The sequence below is a fragment of the Micromys minutus genome (genome assembly GCF_963924665.1).
Source record: "Micromys minutus genome assembly, chromosome: 7".
Lineage (NCBI taxonomy): Eukaryota > Metazoa > Chordata > Mammalia > Rodentia > Muridae > Micromys > Micromys minutus.
In genome coordinates this window covers 17,592,849-17,611,673 of record NC_137976.1, presented here as the reverse complement: position 1 = coordinate 17,611,673, position 18,825 = coordinate 17,592,849, and the positions used below count along the sequence as shown (strand labels likewise).

The 18,825-nt window shown below is 40.4% G+C and overlaps 1 protein-coding gene across 1 annotated transcript; it reads right to left on the bottom strand.

Moving 5' to 3' along the window:
- Nucleotides 1–517: 517 nt before the first annotated feature.
- On the bottom strand, nt 518–18,117 carry BTG3 (BTG anti-proliferation factor 3). The gene is made up of 5 exons (XM_080918941.1): nt 17,987–18,117; nt 15,083–15,260; nt 10,882–11,019; nt 6,230–6,437; nt 518–1,179 (listed from the first exon to the last, which is right to left on the bottom strand). The coding sequence occupies exons 2-5, from the start codon at nt 15,253–15,255 to the stop codon at nt 940–942; spliced, it is 759 nt and encodes a 252-aa protein (XP_080775067.1). The 5' UTR covers nt 15,256–15,260; nt 17,987–18,117; the 3' UTR covers nt 518–939.
- Between the last annotated feature and the right edge of the window lie 708 nt (nt 18,118–18,825).

Below are 18,825 nucleotides of genomic sequence, written 5' to 3'. Positions count from 1 at the left end.
TCTCATCCTGCCCAGGCTAGCATCAAATCTGAAGCACAGCTGAGGTGAGCCGTGATTTCCCGTTGTCTGCCTCAGCCTCTCAAGTTATGGGATTTCAGGAACTCCCACTATATCCGGTTTACAAGGTGGGTTAACAGCCGCTATAGGAACACTTCCTGCTTCCTCTAATAGTAGAAGGCAAGTAAGTCAGATATCCTTTATTATGGCTCAAAATCCTGGTGACAAAGACCCCATATATACTGACTTTGAGGGCTGAAAGGTTTTTTGTTGTATTTGTATTTTCAACTAGCTACTGCCAGTAAATTAAATTTTTTACATGTATATTTTGATATGTGGCCTTTGGGAATACCATGTTCAATAAATTTTTTAAAGTAACACTTTAGATTATTTTCTTTCCTAAATATCTCTATGTTCTCCTTTTCTTATATACAGAACAAAACCACACATTGTCATGCCTCAAACTATTTTATTTGCAACTACATGATTTCACACAATTCTTCTAAATAATGACATAAAATAGATGTCCTTCTGTATAAATAACTTACATACTCTCCATAAAGTAAATGCTCAAAGGTGCTAGAACACATTGCCCACTCCTACAGTGTTTTTGTATCCAACAGAGTCAATGCACAATATATAAATACTCAAATCCAATATTAAAAACTCAGGCACTTGACTAACTTTAATAAAGTTTCTCAAACTATATCAATGTATCTAAAGTGCATATATATATATATATATATATATATATATATATATACTTTAAGAAAGATTATTCTCAATAGCTTTTCTATAAAAATAAGTCTGATGGTTTTGTCCATCTGACTTCACTACAGGTATGAACTTTTTAATATATAGGAAGGTATTTCTTCCTTTCTGTCAACATGACATCGGTATTTCTTCCTTTCTGTCAACATGACATCAACACAATCAAATGAGCTAGTGAGGTGCTAACATGTGAGGATTAATCCAGTGATTTCGGTCACAATGCATTCCAGGAGGAGGGACCCATGTCACTGGAATTGGGCGGAATGGTTTATTCTTCCTTCCTGGATTTGGATAAGCAAATGGAACAGGAGGAGGGTAGTGAGTCTGATGGCCACTCCCTCGGTACATTCCTGGCTTTTTTCTGGGCAAAGGGTGCCACACTGGAAGAGGTGGGAATATCAGTTCTGAAATCTGTAAGAGAAAGCAATAAGTAAATTAAGAGGAAAACAATCATCTACTTTTCAGTAATGACTAAGGAGTTTCAGGCCAGTTACTAAACACAAGCCTAGCATCCTAAGAGTAGGTCTTAGTGGCATCTCTATGGTTACATTTAAATATTAAAAAAACAAAAGCCCACATCTCATTAACACCTCCTCATGTACTTTCTGAATGAAGGGGGGGGGGAGAAAAACCTAATAAAAATGATTTTCCAAGCATCAAAGATGCAAACACAGAATGATAGTCACTCCTAAGAACACAATTGATTTTAGGGCATTAGGCATGTTTCTCATCAGTTAATCTGTTAACCCAGGGAACTCTGAAGCACAAATTTTCACACCCCATTTATGGTCTACTAAAAAAAATGAAGTTTGAGGAGCAGGGGCCAAGTATTTTGATAAAGCTTCCCAGACCATTCTGCTGTAAGCTGTTTAGTACATGGGCCAACAATCTTAAAGGTGTGCTGGAAGTCAGGTAGGAGACATCAAGTTCACATTACTTAAGTTCTCGTCAGCAGTTTCCAAGTTCTTTGCTTGGAACACTGCACCCTATGTTTCAGATTCTCTGGTTCTAATCTGTCTTTCCAAGTGTGGGATGTTTTCTTTAATAGTTAAGATTCTGTAGACCATTTAATTCAGATGGTGCAAGGGCATGAACCAATTTTGTGTGTATTTTGAAAAGGAGGTTCTATGTGCCTGTAAACACAACTGGAACCTTTTATTTTTAAATGTATTTTTAAAGATTTATTTATTTTATGTATGTGAGTACACTGTCGCTTTCTTCGAATACCAGAAAAAAGCATCTAATCCTAATCCCATTACAGATGGTTGGGAGTCACGACATGAGTGTTGAGAATCGAACTCAGGACCTCCTGAAGAGCAGACAGTGCTCTTTACCACCTCCAGTCCCACACTGGAACTTTTTTGCATTTGACTTTAAAGATCCTTATTGTCATTTTCCTTACTATGTAGTAGTAGCATGGTAACTAGCAGAATAGATGGAGTGTCAGTTCTTCCAAATGGTCACAGCAGTTTCTACTCGTTACTAGATCTGGCTGCTTCTGTTCTTGACTACTTGGAATATGTCCATTTTCATTGTTTTAATCTGATTAGTGTTTTATTGAAGACAAATGAGATCTAACACCTTTTCCTGTGCTCACAGGCCATTTATAAAAACTTTTTGTACAGTATTTATAACTTCTGCCTATATCCTAATTAGGTTATTTGTGCTTTACAACTATCACTACTGCTATTATTGTTGGGATGCCAGGAACAAAGCCTAGGGCCTTGTGCACATGAGGCAGCTACTGTCCAGTTTTCCTTCCCAGTTTTTATTTTGAGACAGGGTCTCGCCTGCCAAAGCTGGCCTTGTGATCTCCATGCTGTTCCACCTGGCTTATTATGTTTTTATGTTCTCAAAACAAGACTGTATGTAACACATAGACATAATGAGAATCTACTGTGATTTAGTCAATCCTTTTTGTGATTAAAAATATATTAACTTTAAAAATTAAGTTTTCTTATATGTAGAGCTATGATCATCCAAAATCCATCTTTGATGCATGCTATCAGGCAACTCTTAGACCCACGTTGGCCTTTTTCTTCGTTCTCAAACCTATTTAAGACTTTCCCCCTAACTGCTCTGGTATTCTGCTGTGGGACTGGTGAGTGGGGCAAATGTATAAAAGGGAGCTACATAAAATATCAGATCTAGAAAATATCATTCTGAGTGAGATAACCCAAATCACAACAAAACACCCTTGATATGCTCTCACTGATAAGTGAATTATTAGCTCCAAAGTTTGGAATATCCAAGATATAATTCACAGATCACATGAAGCTTAAGAAAAAGGACCAAAGTGCAGATGCTTCAGTCCGTCTTAGATGGAGGAATAAAAATATTATCAGGAGGAAATACGGAGAAAAAGTGTGGAGCAGAGACTGAAGGAAAGACAATCCAGAGACTGCCCCACATGGGGATCTATCCCATATACAAGAAGTGATAGCTGACAGGAGCCTGATATAGCTGTCCCCTGAGAGGCTCTGCCAGAACATGACTCACTGCCAACTACTGAACTGAAAATAGGGTCCTTAATGGAGAAGTTGAGAAGGTCCTTAATGGAGAAGTTGAGAAAAAATTGAAGGAGTCGAAGGGGTTTGCAAATCCATAATAACAACTATACCAACCAACCAGAGCTTCCAGGGATTAAACCACTATCCAAACAGTACAAATGAACGGACCCATGGCTACAGCTGCACATGTAGCAGAGGAAGGCCTTGTTGGGCATCAATGGGAGAAGCCCTTGGTCCTGCCAAGACTTGATGCCCCAGTGTAAGGGAATGTCAGAGTGGGGAGGAAGAAGGGGGTAGTTGGGTAAGTGAACATCATCACAGAAGCAGAAGGAAGGGGGATGGGATAGGAGCTTTATGGAGGGGAAATAGGATAACATTTGAAGTATAAATAAAACATACCCAATTTTAAAAAGGAGGAAAATTAAGGCTGCTATGAAAAAAAAAAAGAAGTCTGTAGCACCAGGCAGAGTGCACAACAGATAAAAGCTGCCTACCTCCTATAGGCAGATATTAATAAAAGTTTATTTTAAAGATGGTATATTAAAGTCTGCAGAATAACTCTTTGTATGTGGGCTCCATGGGAATTTTGGGTGGATTTCCTGACATGACAGGTTATTAGAGACCTAAGAATAGGCTCTGACAGTGTTTGAGTTTATTCATTTGTTTTATATCATTTTAACTTTCAAAATGGATGTCATCTTAAGTTTTGTCATAATATTATTTTTTTGAGGGAGAAAGAATACAAGATACAAGCTTTTCTAGTTGCTGATTAAAGGACACGCTATTTTGGAAGGCTTTGTCTGTGTTTTTCAAGAGGGTGATTAGGCTTTGGATGCCTTCCAGAATTATATGGATCAGATTTAATAGAGGGAGACCTCCTGAAAAACGAGATTCAAGAGACTCAAACAAAAAGATATCTTATGCTAAAATGTTGTTCTGAGATGTATATATTCCAGAATGCGCTGCTATGGTGAAGTGCCTCATCAGAAGGCTGAACTGGCCTGCTTAGATTCCTGATCTCAGGGACTTTCAGCCAGATCCAGTCAAGACAGACATCACGTCACAACATTCGTTGGGTGGCTGTCTTAAGGCCATTCAACTCCCCCATTCTCCAACACCTCAAGGATATCTCAACACCCATATACAGCTTAAAGAAGTCCTGGACTTTGGGGGGGGGCTAAAGGTGGTTATTCTAAGGTTTTTATGAGTTATTTAGAAATGGTCATAATTTAACTGGGAGGAATTAGCTAGATTGATTTATATAGCTACAGTCTTATTTGGTAACAAAGCTAAAGTCATCTACATTGGTAGAAATCTTTGTAATTGATACAAAGTTGAAGTTATAGTCTTTACATTGGTATAGAATTTATGTGATACACTTTTAAGGTTTTCAAAGGTATAATTTCTTACTGATTTAAAATTGAGATTAATATTGGTACTTTCATACAGGCAATGTGTCTATACAATACATTAAGAATACAAGGCTTAGACCCAGTCCTGTAACTGCTATTATACACTGCTTGTAGTTGATTAAACAATATGGGTTAAGGGCTAGATAGCAAACTCATGGTTCTGAGTCAATTAAAAGGGTGTTTTTGAGATTTTTCAATTAGATATGACCAAAAGTATTCAAGGCTTAACAGTTCAAAAATGCTTTGTATAGACAGATAATCTTCAAAGGCATCATAAGTCCACAGAATACGATGTTTATGGACATCTTTATTAAAGATCATTTGATTAAAGGTGTGTCTGCTTCTGACAACACTCCATCTTAGATTCTAAGAAATAGAGCATCAGTGGTGTTGTTCCAATTGTGGTGAGACAGACACTAGGCAAGAATGACCTCAATTCATCTTCGGACAATACTGTCCAGAAAGGGACACATTATGCAGAATATGATAATCTTTGCTGAGCCAGAATTATCAGCCCTTCAAAATTCTGCATGACAAAGGTCTGTCATATGACCCTGGGCCAGAAGGGTGAAGACTGATGCTCTAACGTTTTGAGGAATGAGGGACTGTCCAGGGGATTAGCGGTCTCTATAAACTGGCTTAAGTTGTGGAAGCTATGTTTTGTGCTTCTGATGGAGCTGAAGACTAATTTAGTCTCATAGCCTACCCAAGCTAATTAACTCTGAGAAAACATAGTCATCTTAGATGACTCTCTAATGGTAATAGTTGTCCAAAGCTTATACTTGATGAAAAAAAGTGTTTTAATTAAATAGAAAGGGTGATGTGTAGGATGGTGTCATTATACAACAAGGCAGTCCAGCCTATCACTGGATGAGAAGGAAAGGTAGGCGGGGAAAGTCTAGGAAGGAAGAGGAGGAGAAGCAGGAGAATCAAGATGGAGCTGGAAGAGGAGGTTCTAGATCCAGGTGGTCTTAAATGGCAATAAGTAGATATGATTATTTCTAAGGGTTTCTATGGGTCAATTTGTTTTAACTGGGCGGTTTACATCTTTGTCAAACAGTTGGAAGCTTACTGTTTGGATGTATTGTGGATTGAGAATCTAACATATAAATCTGACTGATAAATTAAAAAAAAGAAACTAGCCAAACTTTAATTCAGTTAAATTTCTCTTTAATGATGAAAAAGGGGGAAAATTAATAAAAAAATTAACTTAAAGATATAAATAAGACTAAAAAGTTTCTGATTTTTCTTTTTTAAATAAAAAGATTATTTTCAATAATCAGAAATGTTTATTATGACTTCTTTTTTTTTTGGAGGACAGCACATTTCTTTTAAAAATATACTTATCCTATTCACTGAAAAGTACACTTTTGATAAAATAACCCAGAATGCCAATTTGTATCTCTGATAAGAAGCTTTCCACTAGTGTGTGTTTAAAAGAAAGAGCTGAGACTGAGAATACTCCCGAATCTTGTGTTACTGAGTAACTGGCCAGAGGATGTCTGCACATGCGCAGTGACAGGCCATGGTAGGTCTTACCTGGTACACCGGGCTTGGTGTTGCAGCCACTGAGCTCGGTTTCACTTCCACTTCCTTGCTTGTGTCTTCATCTGAGGAGGAGGACCCTGAATGATAATCAGAGGTCACCTTATCAAGAGCCCTGCTAACTTTCTTGGAGATCTCATCCTTGTTCTCATCCTCATTTTCAAAGCTGGCAACAATGAATGCATTGTTTTTCTCTCCATACCTAGGTATACATAAAAAACTTACTAATCATATAAAAAGCAAGAAATGTTTATAAAAACCATTAAGCAGGTCTGGTCATGCCAGTGTTCCAAAGCAATAAAGGAAACATCCCAGAACTAGACTGTGCACATTTAATATCCAATGCACAAGTAGGCTGTAATTTTCTTCTGTCTACTCCATTGAAGTATACATGAAAGTGGCTACTTTCTTCTCTACTTGACATCAAACAAAAAAATTGTTTGAAACATCACAAGCAATACACATTTTAATTATATTTGCTAGGTATTAATGACATTTTTATAAGATTTTTCTAATGTATTTCTAAATGGTCACTGTCCAAATCAACCAGAAAAATCTTGTATTTATTTCGACAGGGCCTGTGTTTTTTTGTTACAGACAAAAGATTTCTTTCAATTACTAAGATTAAAGGGAAAAATGATGAGGACGATGAGGGTTTTGCTTGAATTATATATTAAATTCCTGAGATTTCTAGAAAAAAATGATCACCTTTAATAATGTTTTAAGAAGCCCGTGATCCTAACACTTCGTAGGTTGAAACAGGAAACTCCTGAGTTTTGAAACTAATGTGACCATCATCTCCTCGGGCCTTTGTTTCCAACCCAGTGGATGAGGAATCCAGAGGTAAGTTTAACATCAGAGCCACCTCTCCAGCTCAACCTAGCAATTCTTAAAATGCCTACCAGCCTGAGTTATCTACAACATGGAATATATGTAATATACCTTCATTTTGCCTACTAATGGAATTAAAATTCAAGGAAAGCACCAAGCCAAGAAACTTTCTGGAGAACAAACTACTGCTTTTGTAGAAACAGACATCACGAAGGTAGGCATATAGTAACTGAAGAGCCTGCTGTTGTTACTCAGATCTGTTTGACAGCCAATTCATTTGTACATCTTTGCCTCTGTAGTACTTTAGAAGGAGGGCTTCATGCTAAAGAAAACCAGACTATATTACTCTAATATTAAGAATACCCAGTTAACTCCTTGTAAGAATTAATAATGGACAACTTTTACACTTTCCATTCTCAATGATGTGTTGCTAAAACATCAAGGATAATTTAGTGACTATGAAACCAATCAATACTTATCTAATGTTCTTTTAATGGAAAAAAAAGATTGTAGACATTACAAAAAAAGTTGTAGAATAATATTGAACCAATTAAGTTGTCAGCTATTTTTAGACTTTGTCATCATAGGAAAAACATTTATTATTTATTCTGTGTTTTCAAATATTTTACTTGTGATAACCTATTACTTGTTCTGCTATTCTATATAATAAGGAAGAATGTTTTGTCTAAATACATCTCCATTTTTATTATAGCATCTTGGATCTCAAGTATACTGATTTTTTTCTTTTATTAGATACTCTCTGTATTTACATCTGAAATGTTATCCTCTTCCCTCACCCTGCTCCCATCTCCCCACCCCTCCACTTGTCTCCATGAAGGTGCACTCGCTCCTAATCACCCTTTCCACCTCAGTGCCTTGGCATTCCCCTACATTGGGAAAACGTGCCCTCACTGGACCAAAGGCCTCTTCTCACATTGATGCCAGACACTGCTATCTTCTGCTAACGTGTGCTCAATGGTTGGTGTTTGGAAGTTGTGGAAGGTTTGGTTGGTTGATAATGTTATTCTTCCCATGAGGTTGCAAACCCTTTCAGCTCCTTCAGTCCTTTCTTTAGCACCCTCATTGGGGTCCCCATGTTTAATTTGATGATTAGCTGCAAGCATGCTCAGCTGTATGACTGGCCAAGCCCATGAGTAGGCACCCCTATCTGGTTCCTGCTAGTAAGTATTTCTTGACATCAGCAATAGTGCTTGGGTTTGGTGGTGGCATATGGGGTGGATCCCTGGGTGAGGCAGCCTCTGAATAATCTTTTCTTCAATCCACACTCCTTTAATTGAACTTGTATTTCCTCCCATGAGTGTTTTGTTCTCCCTTTTAAGGACTGAGGCATCCACATTCTGGCCTTCTTTTTGAGCTTCATGTCTGTGAATTGTTTCTTGGGTACTCAGAGCTTTCTGGGGCTAGTATCTACTTATCAGTGAGTGCATAACATGTGTGTTCTTTTGTGACTGGGTTACCTCACTTAGGATGATAGTCTCTAATTCCCGATAGGTTATTTTTAAGGTTTATTTTTTATTTTAATTATGTTTATGTTTGCGGGTATGAATATATCTTTGTATGCTGGAAGCATTCCATGCTGTGGAGCTTAAGTTATAGGTGGTTGTTTGTGAGCTACTCTACATGGGTGCTAGGAAGTAAATAGAAGTCTTCTGGAAAAGCAGCCCATGCTCTTAACTGCTTCTTCAGCCCAAGTTACTGTTTTCAAAGTTATATATCTACTATATCAGCACTGTTCGAATTTCCAGAACGTTTATTTTTTCCAGTTTGGGTTAAAAAACACACCAGGCATTATGGTACATGCCTTTCATTACAGCTCCGAGGCAATAGAGGCATGTTGACTAAGACTTTGAGACTATCCTGATCTACATACTGTAGATATGGATGTGTGGCTTTATCTCAGAAAGGAAAACAACAACAACAAAACCCAAAATCCAACAAAAACATCTTTATGGTGACCAGTTGGAGGAAGAAGTCATGATCATATATAACCCTATTAAGTAGGTACTGAGTGTGAAGACTTTCATAAACTACTAGTGAAATCACAGTGGGTTTTTATTATCTGGCATTATTAACAATGAACTATCTAGTTCAGTAGTACACCCACACAACCAAAGCTTTCATCTTTGGGTACCAACTTTAAATACTGAAATAAGTATGTCCAAGCTATAGCTATGGTATTACACAGTAGTGTAGAGGAAGGAGTTAGTAATTGTTGTTATTTGCCTCACAGATCACAGAACTTACACAGTGCTTTGAGAAGAGGTTGCTCATAGTACTTTCAGGCAAGAAGCAGTGAGAATGTGATATTCCAATAAAAAACCTTTATAAGGTGCCCTGTAAGAATTGTATCTTAGAGGCAGGCAGATCTGAGGCCACCCTGGTCTACACAGTGAATTTCAGCATAGCCATGTCAACATAGGCTTATCTTTTCAGGGGCAAAGACATGGCAAAGGAAGGAAAAGAAAAAAATGCCTGGGTAGGAGAGATGATACAGTAATTAATTTTCTTTGCTGCTTTTCCAGAGAACATGGGTTCAATTCCCATTAGCCATAGGCTTACAATTATCTGAAAATCCAGTTCAAAGTCCCTACTGCCCTATTCTGCGCCCCAAAGCCACCGGCTGGGAACAGAGGGCCTGATGCTGGGTTCCTGGTCCCTGGATCAGGCAGGGCGGGGGAGCGCTTTCCATGTGCGCTCAGCAGAGATCTCTCTGCCCCCTGGCTAGTCAGAACCTCCTATTCTGGCTTTCTCAGGCACCAGGCAAGCAGAACATGCAGACAGACAGACAGGCAAAACTCGGACAGGACACACAGTGCATCTTGGGTGAAAACTATGTTTATTAGTAAGCATGGGAAGAAACTGAAAGAAATAACAAACAATTAAGAGTTCAAGCAATCGGGGTTCGTGGCAGTTACACACAAGGACCCTTTACTTTCAAGACCCTAAAGTTTGTAATATCTGATATTAAGAATAAATTTTATAAGATTATTGCTAATAAATCTTTAAGTGACCATTTCTATAGTCTATAGCTAGATTCATATAAAAAAGAAACTTCCCTGTAATCAATAGAGGCCTCCAAACAAAGAGAAAGTCCCCATGGGTACTATCAGAAACATGTGAGTTCAGGCTACTAGTTTATCCTGTTTCTTCTTCCTAGAGAAACCATTTTCCCTGTCTTATCATCTAGTGACTTGCACATAGCAGCGCAAGTGATGTCTACACAGTTGCCTTTTTCTTGTGTCACCTACAATTCTATTTTATAAATTATTTCTATTATGGCACAAATAATACCATGTTTTCTCTTAATACCCTGTTAACTACCTAAAAATGTTGATCTAAGTTTTGAAAACTCCACAAGTGTCTAGTTTACATAATTTTATTAAAGTTTAAATAGATTTCACAACTAACTCTTAAAATTGTTTAAGATAAAAGCTACTTCTAATATGAGAACATCTACAAAATGCTACTAAGCTACCTGAAGACAAATAAGAGGCAGAGATGGAGACCAACGAAAGGTCACATTGCCAATTTATTTGGACTCAACTTTTCCTCATCTGAAGAAAGGATGTGTAACATGAATGAACCATGGTGGCAGAGGACAAGGTACATACGTTCTACATTCTACCACTTGGTGCATAATAAGATACTCAACAAAGTTCTAGGAAACCTGTTTGAGTTCTTTATGGTAAGAGGGTAATTTGATGAACCTCTTCTAAGAACACCGAAGAGACACAGGGAGAACACACATGAGAAAATTTAGTAACTCAGTTTAGCTGCAAAACATAAAGACTCACCGGCAGCACACCTCACACGGATCCACCCAGAGAGTAAGTTCCTTTGGCAAGCCCAGGTCACTATAGAGGATGCAGCTGTTCTCACAGGCTTTCAGCACATCAGGATCAACTCTCTGGAACTTATTGACACGAATGCATCTATAACAAGATAGAATTAGATTAATAGTTATAATTGAATCTCAATCATAAATCTTACCTATCAATATATGTGAAAGTGAGCAGTAACAAAATACCCTGATAGAGAACCTGGGAGATTCTTAAATGTGACCTTCGGGCAAGAAAGGCAATGTGAAGGCGCTGCCCAGCCTAATTAAAACATAACCCTAAATGAGTCCAGAGAAATCACCAGTCTCCTAATTTACTGCACACGTACATAAAATAAGCACAGAGACCAAAATGGTTACTTAGAATAAAACTCTTGACAGTTTCGGGGGGCTGGACAGATGGGAATCTCATGTATCCCAGACTGACCTTAAGCCAGCTATGGAGCTGAGGATGTCACTGAACTCATGATCCTCTTGCCTCTACCTCTCAAGTGTTAGGGTTAGAGGTGTAAACTCTCATACTTGGTGTATTGCAATGCTGGAGAGCCAATCCTCAGCTTCATGTATATTAGGCAAGTACTGCACTGAGCTATATGCCCAGCCCTGACACTGTGTAGACAAACTGATAAAATCTGTAACTAAAAGACTTCAACCAGTGCCTCATATACTGGAATTTTTGTGACAAATTTTATTGCCACTAACATATTTTTACATTCCTAGTAATAAAGGAGACAGTTTTTACTTTATCTGTAATTATTTCAAAAATAAGGAATTCAAGGACCATGCACATTGCATACTCATGACTAACATGTAATCCTGAAAGTCCTTCATTTGATGCATCTTGTGTTATGCAGGACTTTCATTTATCCAAGTTGCAAAATAAGAAAACAATTTAAATTATTACAAGTTAATCTAAGAGATACCATGTTCAACCCACAGAATGTAGAAAATACAGCTGGCAGCTGTAGGCTAGGCCACACAGACTGCCTGACATGTTGCCCCTTATATTCTACTCAAAATAACAATGTCTTTTCTCCAAGTGAATAAATAGTAGCATGAATGCAAAAATGCACCCCCAGACATGTATCCTGCTCAAGTGGAAGAACAGTAGCTACAACGGAAAATATGGAATATATTTACTGCTTTCAATCAAGACTCAACTAAGACCGTCAGGCATTAGTATTACTTGTGGGATATATCTACTGTGTCAGCTTAAACTGTTCCATTTCTTGGCCATATCTAAAAATATAAATATGGATATACAAGTCAACTGGCAATGATAGTATCCATTGTAATGTGGTATTTAGGATGTGTAGTGGATGAACCTCAGTGTACAGTAACTACCTTGAGTTTCTGTTTCCTGGCTCAATTTCAAGTACCCAATAACAACAGTGACAATCTAACCAACGAAAGACTTTTCAACCAGTGTTTCAATTACTGGTATAGTACTAATGTGACATTTACTTTATAAAGTTAATTCTTTCATTAGATGATTTTAATGTTCGCTGAAGATTTTAAGACAACTAATGTTTCTAAAATATAGTAATTCTTTTTGACCATGTACTATGCAATGTACAATATCCAATTAACTCTTTAAATTGCATAGCTAGATAATTTTTCACTTTGTAAAGGGAAAAAAGGAGGCAGTTTAAGAAATATGCCCAATATCACCATCTAGAATTCAAACCTGAGCCACCAACTTCAAATTTTAAAGAAATAGCGTGCTTGTCTAATGCATATGATAAACATTAGATCTATAGCATACAAAGCCTCTTACCAAAGCTCAACCACAGTTCCCTATCTTTTCTTAATGGCACTACTAAGACTAGCATATTAGAGTGAAAAATGGTTTTACTATATATAAGATGTTGCTTGATCCTTTGACCTACCCAAGGCACAACACCATCAAAAGCAGTGAGGACTGGTGTTCTTCTTGTTTTACAATTTGTCTTCACATGAGTGATGAAAATGCCAAGCTTTTAAATTAGATATAACTTATTTGTTTAGCAAACTTAGATACACCACATATTTTTATGCTGTCTTTTTTTTAATCCTAATACTGGAATTACTTGTCTACTGACTGTTCTATCAATGCAAGATTATAAAAGTTGCACAAATATAGTATATTATTAATGCTGATAGTTCTTTTAATTTTTATATTTACATGCAATTATAACATGTAAGAGACTTCTGTATTCATCCATATTTGTCTGCATTTCTGATTGTTTCCAGATAAGACTGAGACTTAATTTTCAAACGAGGAGTATTTTCACAGATCTTACACCTCCAAGTTGTCTTTTACAAATACCACATTTGCATAAAATGTAGAAAACATTTTAAACTTATATTCATTTTCCCCCAATCTACCATGAAGTCTAATAGTTAAAGAAAAAAAAAAAAAAACTATTTTAAAAGCTTCAAAATGACTCAATATTTCTGATCACATGCCAAGTTAGACTTACTTGAGTTTCCTCGCGTTTCTAGAGTGAATGGAATGAAATGACTCTCTGACCTTGCTGTATTTACTTGACAGTGCTTCCATTTTTCAGTAGCTTGGCACTTCCACAAACATCCACTCAACATCAATTAGACAGGTATAAAAATCCTTAATAATTCTAACTTACAAAAGCTGTTCACTATCAGAAATGAAGATGTCCAGAAATAAAACATTAAATGAGAAACTAAAAAAATTACTTGATCCTAAATTAACAACTACATATCTACTTATATTCATAATACTGACCAATCTACTAGGAAATTTTGGGTAAAAATTATGAACAGAAGTTATCAGAATAATACACTATCCTCAACTGGCTTTAAGCAAATGAGAAACAACAAAATTGTATTTCTACTTCAGTCTTAAATTTCTCTAATAGTCCCATACTTTTAAGTGCTAAAACAAAGAACTTTTTACAACACCAACATATGTAAGAATTGGTTTCTGGAACGAAGAGCAGGGCTAACAACATGCTCAGATAAAGGGGATTTCTGTAGTTGTCACAAGTTTCAGTTCAAGTATAAAGGCATGTCCACAATCCCCACTGTGGTATGACAGCTAGTTTTAGGAAATGACCTATCTGCCATCTCAATAGATCCCTCTGCACCACAGTGCATAGTGCATGTCTGGGCATGTTCCAGTATAGTTAAAGTAAGGCTTCTACTCTTCATTATTTTAGCATACAACCAAAAGGCCAGTCAACTGCAAGTAAGTACCCTCTTCCTGCTCGGTGCTGAGTCTATGGTGAACACAAGCTCATAGCAATCTGGAATCTTTCAAGGCTTGATTTAAAACCCCAAAGCCAGTATTCAGCAGGTGGGGTGCAAAGCTGAGTTACCTTCAACTGGTTTCTACCACAAAGGAGATTCAGAATATGTGAGATCATCACTGTGAAGGCCAAGAACATGTTAGGTTGTCTAATATCGTTTTCTGTTTGTTTTTTGACACTGAGTCTTTCTACATAGCCCTAGCTGCCTTGGAACTCACTACGTAAACTAAATTAAGCTACCCTCAAAAATATCAGAAATCCACCAGCCTCTGCTCCCAGAATGCTAGAGTTAAAGGCAGATGCCACTCTGTCTACCTCTGCCTGGTTATCTTGCTTTACCATTTCTCTCTCTCTTTCCTTCTTCTCTTTTCCATGACAGGGTTTCTCTATATGGTCTGGCTGTCCTGGAACTTGCTCTGAAGTCTAGTCTGGCCTCAAACTCAAGACATTTGCCTGCCTGTCTCTGGAGTGCTGGGATTATGGTCTGTGCATAAATAAGAAAATAAATAAAAATACAGCATATGCTTTACCATTAGATGCACAAAGAATACTTTCTCTCAACTCTCAATTACCACGCTCATTTCCTTTTGGAGCAATCAGGGTCCTCCAGATTTGTGAAATGCCTTAAGTCCCCACGGTAACAACAAATGTACTCAAGCAGGAGCCAAACTACTCTCCGAAAACTGGTGACTCTATAGCTCTGGCCTTCATCAACAAATACTCAGGTTTGTAAATGAGCAAGAACAAAGTACCACGACCCCACAGAGTTTTGTCTTTTCATATAAAATCCTAGGACGTGTGTGGTACATATCCTTCAGCCCTCCGGCCTTGTTGTCATCACACAACTGACTTTCATTTAATACAATTCAACCATCCAATCGAATGCCTCACCTGTAGGCTTGTCCTTTTGATGGCTTTTCTGGATACCAGTGATTCTTATATTTCTCTTGAAGTATCTGAGTCAGTTTCTCAGCAAACCTCTCAACTGCTTCTTTTTTCAACTTATCGTGCTTTCGAACCAGCCTTGTGAAAAAGAAGACGACAGCAGCAATTTCGTTCTTCATTCTCCCTGTAAAGATAAACATCATCTCAGAAACAAAACACATCAGTCCAAACAGTAAACACACACACAGTTTTCAAAATATGCCCCTTTACAGCTTTTCCTTTCCCTTTCAACTTTACTGGTCTTTCATTGCCAGTAATCTTTACTAATGTTTTTTAGTTTTCAGAGACCTATTAGGGAAATACTCCTGGGGTTCTTACTTCTTGGCTTTAAGTAGTAGTTCAGTGAAGAACACACCATATTGCTTTTGACAACTAAAATAAATTCATATACCAATCAAAAGAATCTGTAATAAGCACTACAACACTAAATGAGTCAAAGGTAAAGTTCTGTGAAAGGCCCTGAAACTGAAAACGGAAGAACCTAGCACTCGGGGCTGAAGAGGTGGCTCCATGTCCTATTCTTGCAGAGGATTTGGGTTTAGTTCCCAAAATCCCCATGACAGTTAACAGCCACCTGTAATTCTAGTTCCAGAGGGCTCTCTTCTGACCTTCGATTGTGCCAGGCACACATGTGGTGGCCATACACACATGCAGGCGAAGCACTCACACTTAAAAAGTAAAAAATAAATCAAGTACTGTAGCTCCATTTTGGAGAAGTTTTGTAGTTTTTTTCCTCAAAAGGTTAGTAGAAGGTGTATTTGGCATTCTAAGAGTCCAAGAGGAAGACAGGGGAACCTGAAACACAGCTCTACATTCCAAAATTCCTGTCATAGATGTGGCTGTCCAGAGAGGTGTCTATACAGACAGAACATAGACTGGGTGGCCTGAAGGCAGGAGGAAAGATTCTAGTGAATCTATGGCTATTTTTCCCGCTGTAGGAAACGATTACTCTTGAATAAAACTGCTACACATTAGAAGTTTTCCGGCACTAAGCTTTTTGCATATTCTTTCAAGTATTTTCCTAAAAGGCTAAGACAAAAAAATAGTGAGCATTATAACACATTAAACATCAATTCAGTATCACAGAAAAATTAAATGAAATAATCAGTTATATTTCGGAGCTGCATCAAAGGAGTCTTAAAATAGAAAATCAGATTGATCATTGATTAATCCACAACAGGCTTTTCAGGCGTTCTTTTGAGTATATATGCATGCATGTATGTTTTGAGATGACCTCATTCATGGCTGAATGTAACTTGGAGACAGATATTCAGATCCAACATTACTAAGCGATGTCAGGCCCTACTGTACTGATTATAACAGTCAACTGTTAGCAGTCTGGCAGTCTGGTCTTACAAATTAAAAAAAAAACAGAAAAAAGAAACCCCAGTCTTTTTAAGATTTCTTTTCTCAAACTACTCTTCAGTGTCTTGTCTAATGTGATTTTTACGCAAATGCAAACAAGGGTCCTCAGAGTGAAACAAGTTCTACACAGCTGAGATCTGTCCTGACAGCCCTACTCTGATCTCGAATGGGAAGATACCCAAACCTTCCTCTTGGACTCTTAGAATTCCAAATACACCTTCTACTGCTATCGAATCCTCACAGACCAGTGTGTGGGCACACAGAACTTCAGTCTACTACAACTACTGTACCACCTCCTGAAAAATGTGAGGCATTTTCCACTTAACGAAGCTTCATTTATCCTTCACGTATAGCACCTTCTGATGGAACAGAAAACCCACTGAAAGTGAATACACGATTTGGGCGAGAAAGTTGCTGACGGAACTGCATACGCTCCACTCTACAAGATAAAAAGACTCACGCTGGAGAAAAGTACTGATTCCTAGATCACTCTCATTCACCAGCAGGGCCAGTAACTGCTACGTAACAGTTTGGGGATTTGCTTTTGTTTGCTCAACTTCAGATCAAAAAAATAAAGGAAGGAAAGAACCACTTAGTGGTTGCTTTTTGGTTTGTAACAGAAGATGAGTCATACGGAGGACTTATTTATTTTTCTGTTTGAAGGAATGATGACTGGAATAGCTGGAAAATTAACCCCCTCTTTTCAGTGTTCCAGGGGTACCAAAGGCAGAAGGGGAAAGTCTAAGGCTGGGGGGGGGGGGAGGCGGAGAACGCTACAGGGGGGTAGGCATTAGACCTTAGGGGTCTAGTGCCACCCACACTTCTCCCCCCCCAAAGCTCCCATTTCAAACACCGCTTGGTGACGTCACCCCAGGACGTCGTCACCGCGGCGGCAGCTCCTCAAGTTCTTACTTTGTTCCACGAGCCCGGCCTTCTAGGAGTTTCTAACTTTGCAGTTCCCCCACCACAACCCCCACCCCCAGTAACGAAGGAGCCGGTCGCAATTTCTAGAAACCAGAACTTCTCAGGTGGACGCTGCCAAAGTGGAAGGGGGGGGGGGGCGACAAGCGTGGTCGCGCCGAGCGGCCCTGCCCGCCCGGGCGGCGTGGGCCAGCGGGATCCAGATGCGGCCGGAACGGGGCCCCGCTGCCCGGAGCGGGTGGAGAGACCCCCCCCCCCCCGCGGCGCTCGGAGTGGACGGCCTGCGCGCCGCGTCTAACCTGTGCAAACCGGCTTGCCCTTGCCGGCCCGCCGGCCGCTGTCGCCTCCCCGGGGGCGGCAGGCGACGTGGCACGCGCCCGAGGAGGCGTCCCTCCCCACCGAGGACCCGCGGCCGCCGAGCATCCCTCGGCCGCTCCGCTTTCGACGTGGCGGCGTCCGCGATGCCCGAGGGGCCCCGCCGCCTCTTCCTCCCCCCCGAGCCTCCCCATTCCAGGCCCGCTCTCCTCACCGCCACCGCGTCCCCCACCGGCCCGCTCTCCTCACCGCCGCCGCTCCGGGGCTGCACCCTCGGCGACCGCGTTCCGTGTCCCGGGAAGCCGAGCGCGAGCTCCCCGCGTCTCGTCCGGCGAGCGCCGCTGCAGCTGCTGCTGCGTCGTCGGACCGCCGCCGCCGAGCGCGCGCCGACCAGACTGGCGGGCGGCGGAGCGCGCGGCCGAGACAGCGAGCGCGGTCCCGACGCGGCGCACGGGGGGCTCGAGGCCCGGAAGAAGGGAGGGGCGATGGCTGGGAGCGGCCCGGTGCCGCGCGGAACCAATTCGCGCGCGCAGGGGGCGGGGCTTCCCTCGGGCCCGCCCCCTTGAGCGGGCGCGCGTGGCCGGCTCCTGCCTCCGGCCGCGGGCAGAGCCTGGGCTCCGACGGCGGTGCTGGCGCGGGGCTGTAGAGCCTCCCGCGCGAGCCCCGTGGGCCTTGTCTCCTTCGGTGGGGTGGGCAGGACGCTTCCTCTCCGCTCTTCGGTCACTCCTCCTCACCCGCCTCCCTGCTGCCTGAGGGCAAGTTCAATCCGGATCTCTCCTCCTCGCTTCGTTGGGATCTCCCCCTCCTACCCCTCACGAAGCGGCCGCGGAGGGGAGCTTGGCTCGCCACGTCCTTCTAGCTGGGTCCCCGTACGTGAGATGGCTCGTGTAAAACTCTTACCTGCACACTTGGCTGGTAGAGCTGGTGTGCCCATCTGAGCAGGGCAGCCTCCTGGTGACTATTGTGCCTCTGCCAGCCCCGATGGCCCAATGGATGAGTTGAGTGGCCAGGCTTTGTATCTCTTAGACACTTCTAACTCGAGGACTTGCCAGGAATAAAGCTTAAGCCTTGACTAAACACATAAGAAA

Bases quoted from the DNA above. Each gene is read 5' to 3' on its own strand.
- BTG3 (XM_080918941.1), bottom strand. From the start codon at position 15,255: ATGAAGAACGAAATTGCTGCTGTCGTCTTCTTTTTCACAAGGCTGGTT. The intron at 11,020-15,082 runs GTGAGGCATTCG...ATCTTGTTATAG, and splicing joins TCAAAAGGACAAGCCTACAG to ATGCATTCGTGTCAATAAGT. The intron at 1,180-6,229 runs GTAAGACCTACC...TTTCTCTTACAG, and splicing joins CACCAAGCCCGGTGTACCAG to ATTTCAGAACTGATATTCCC.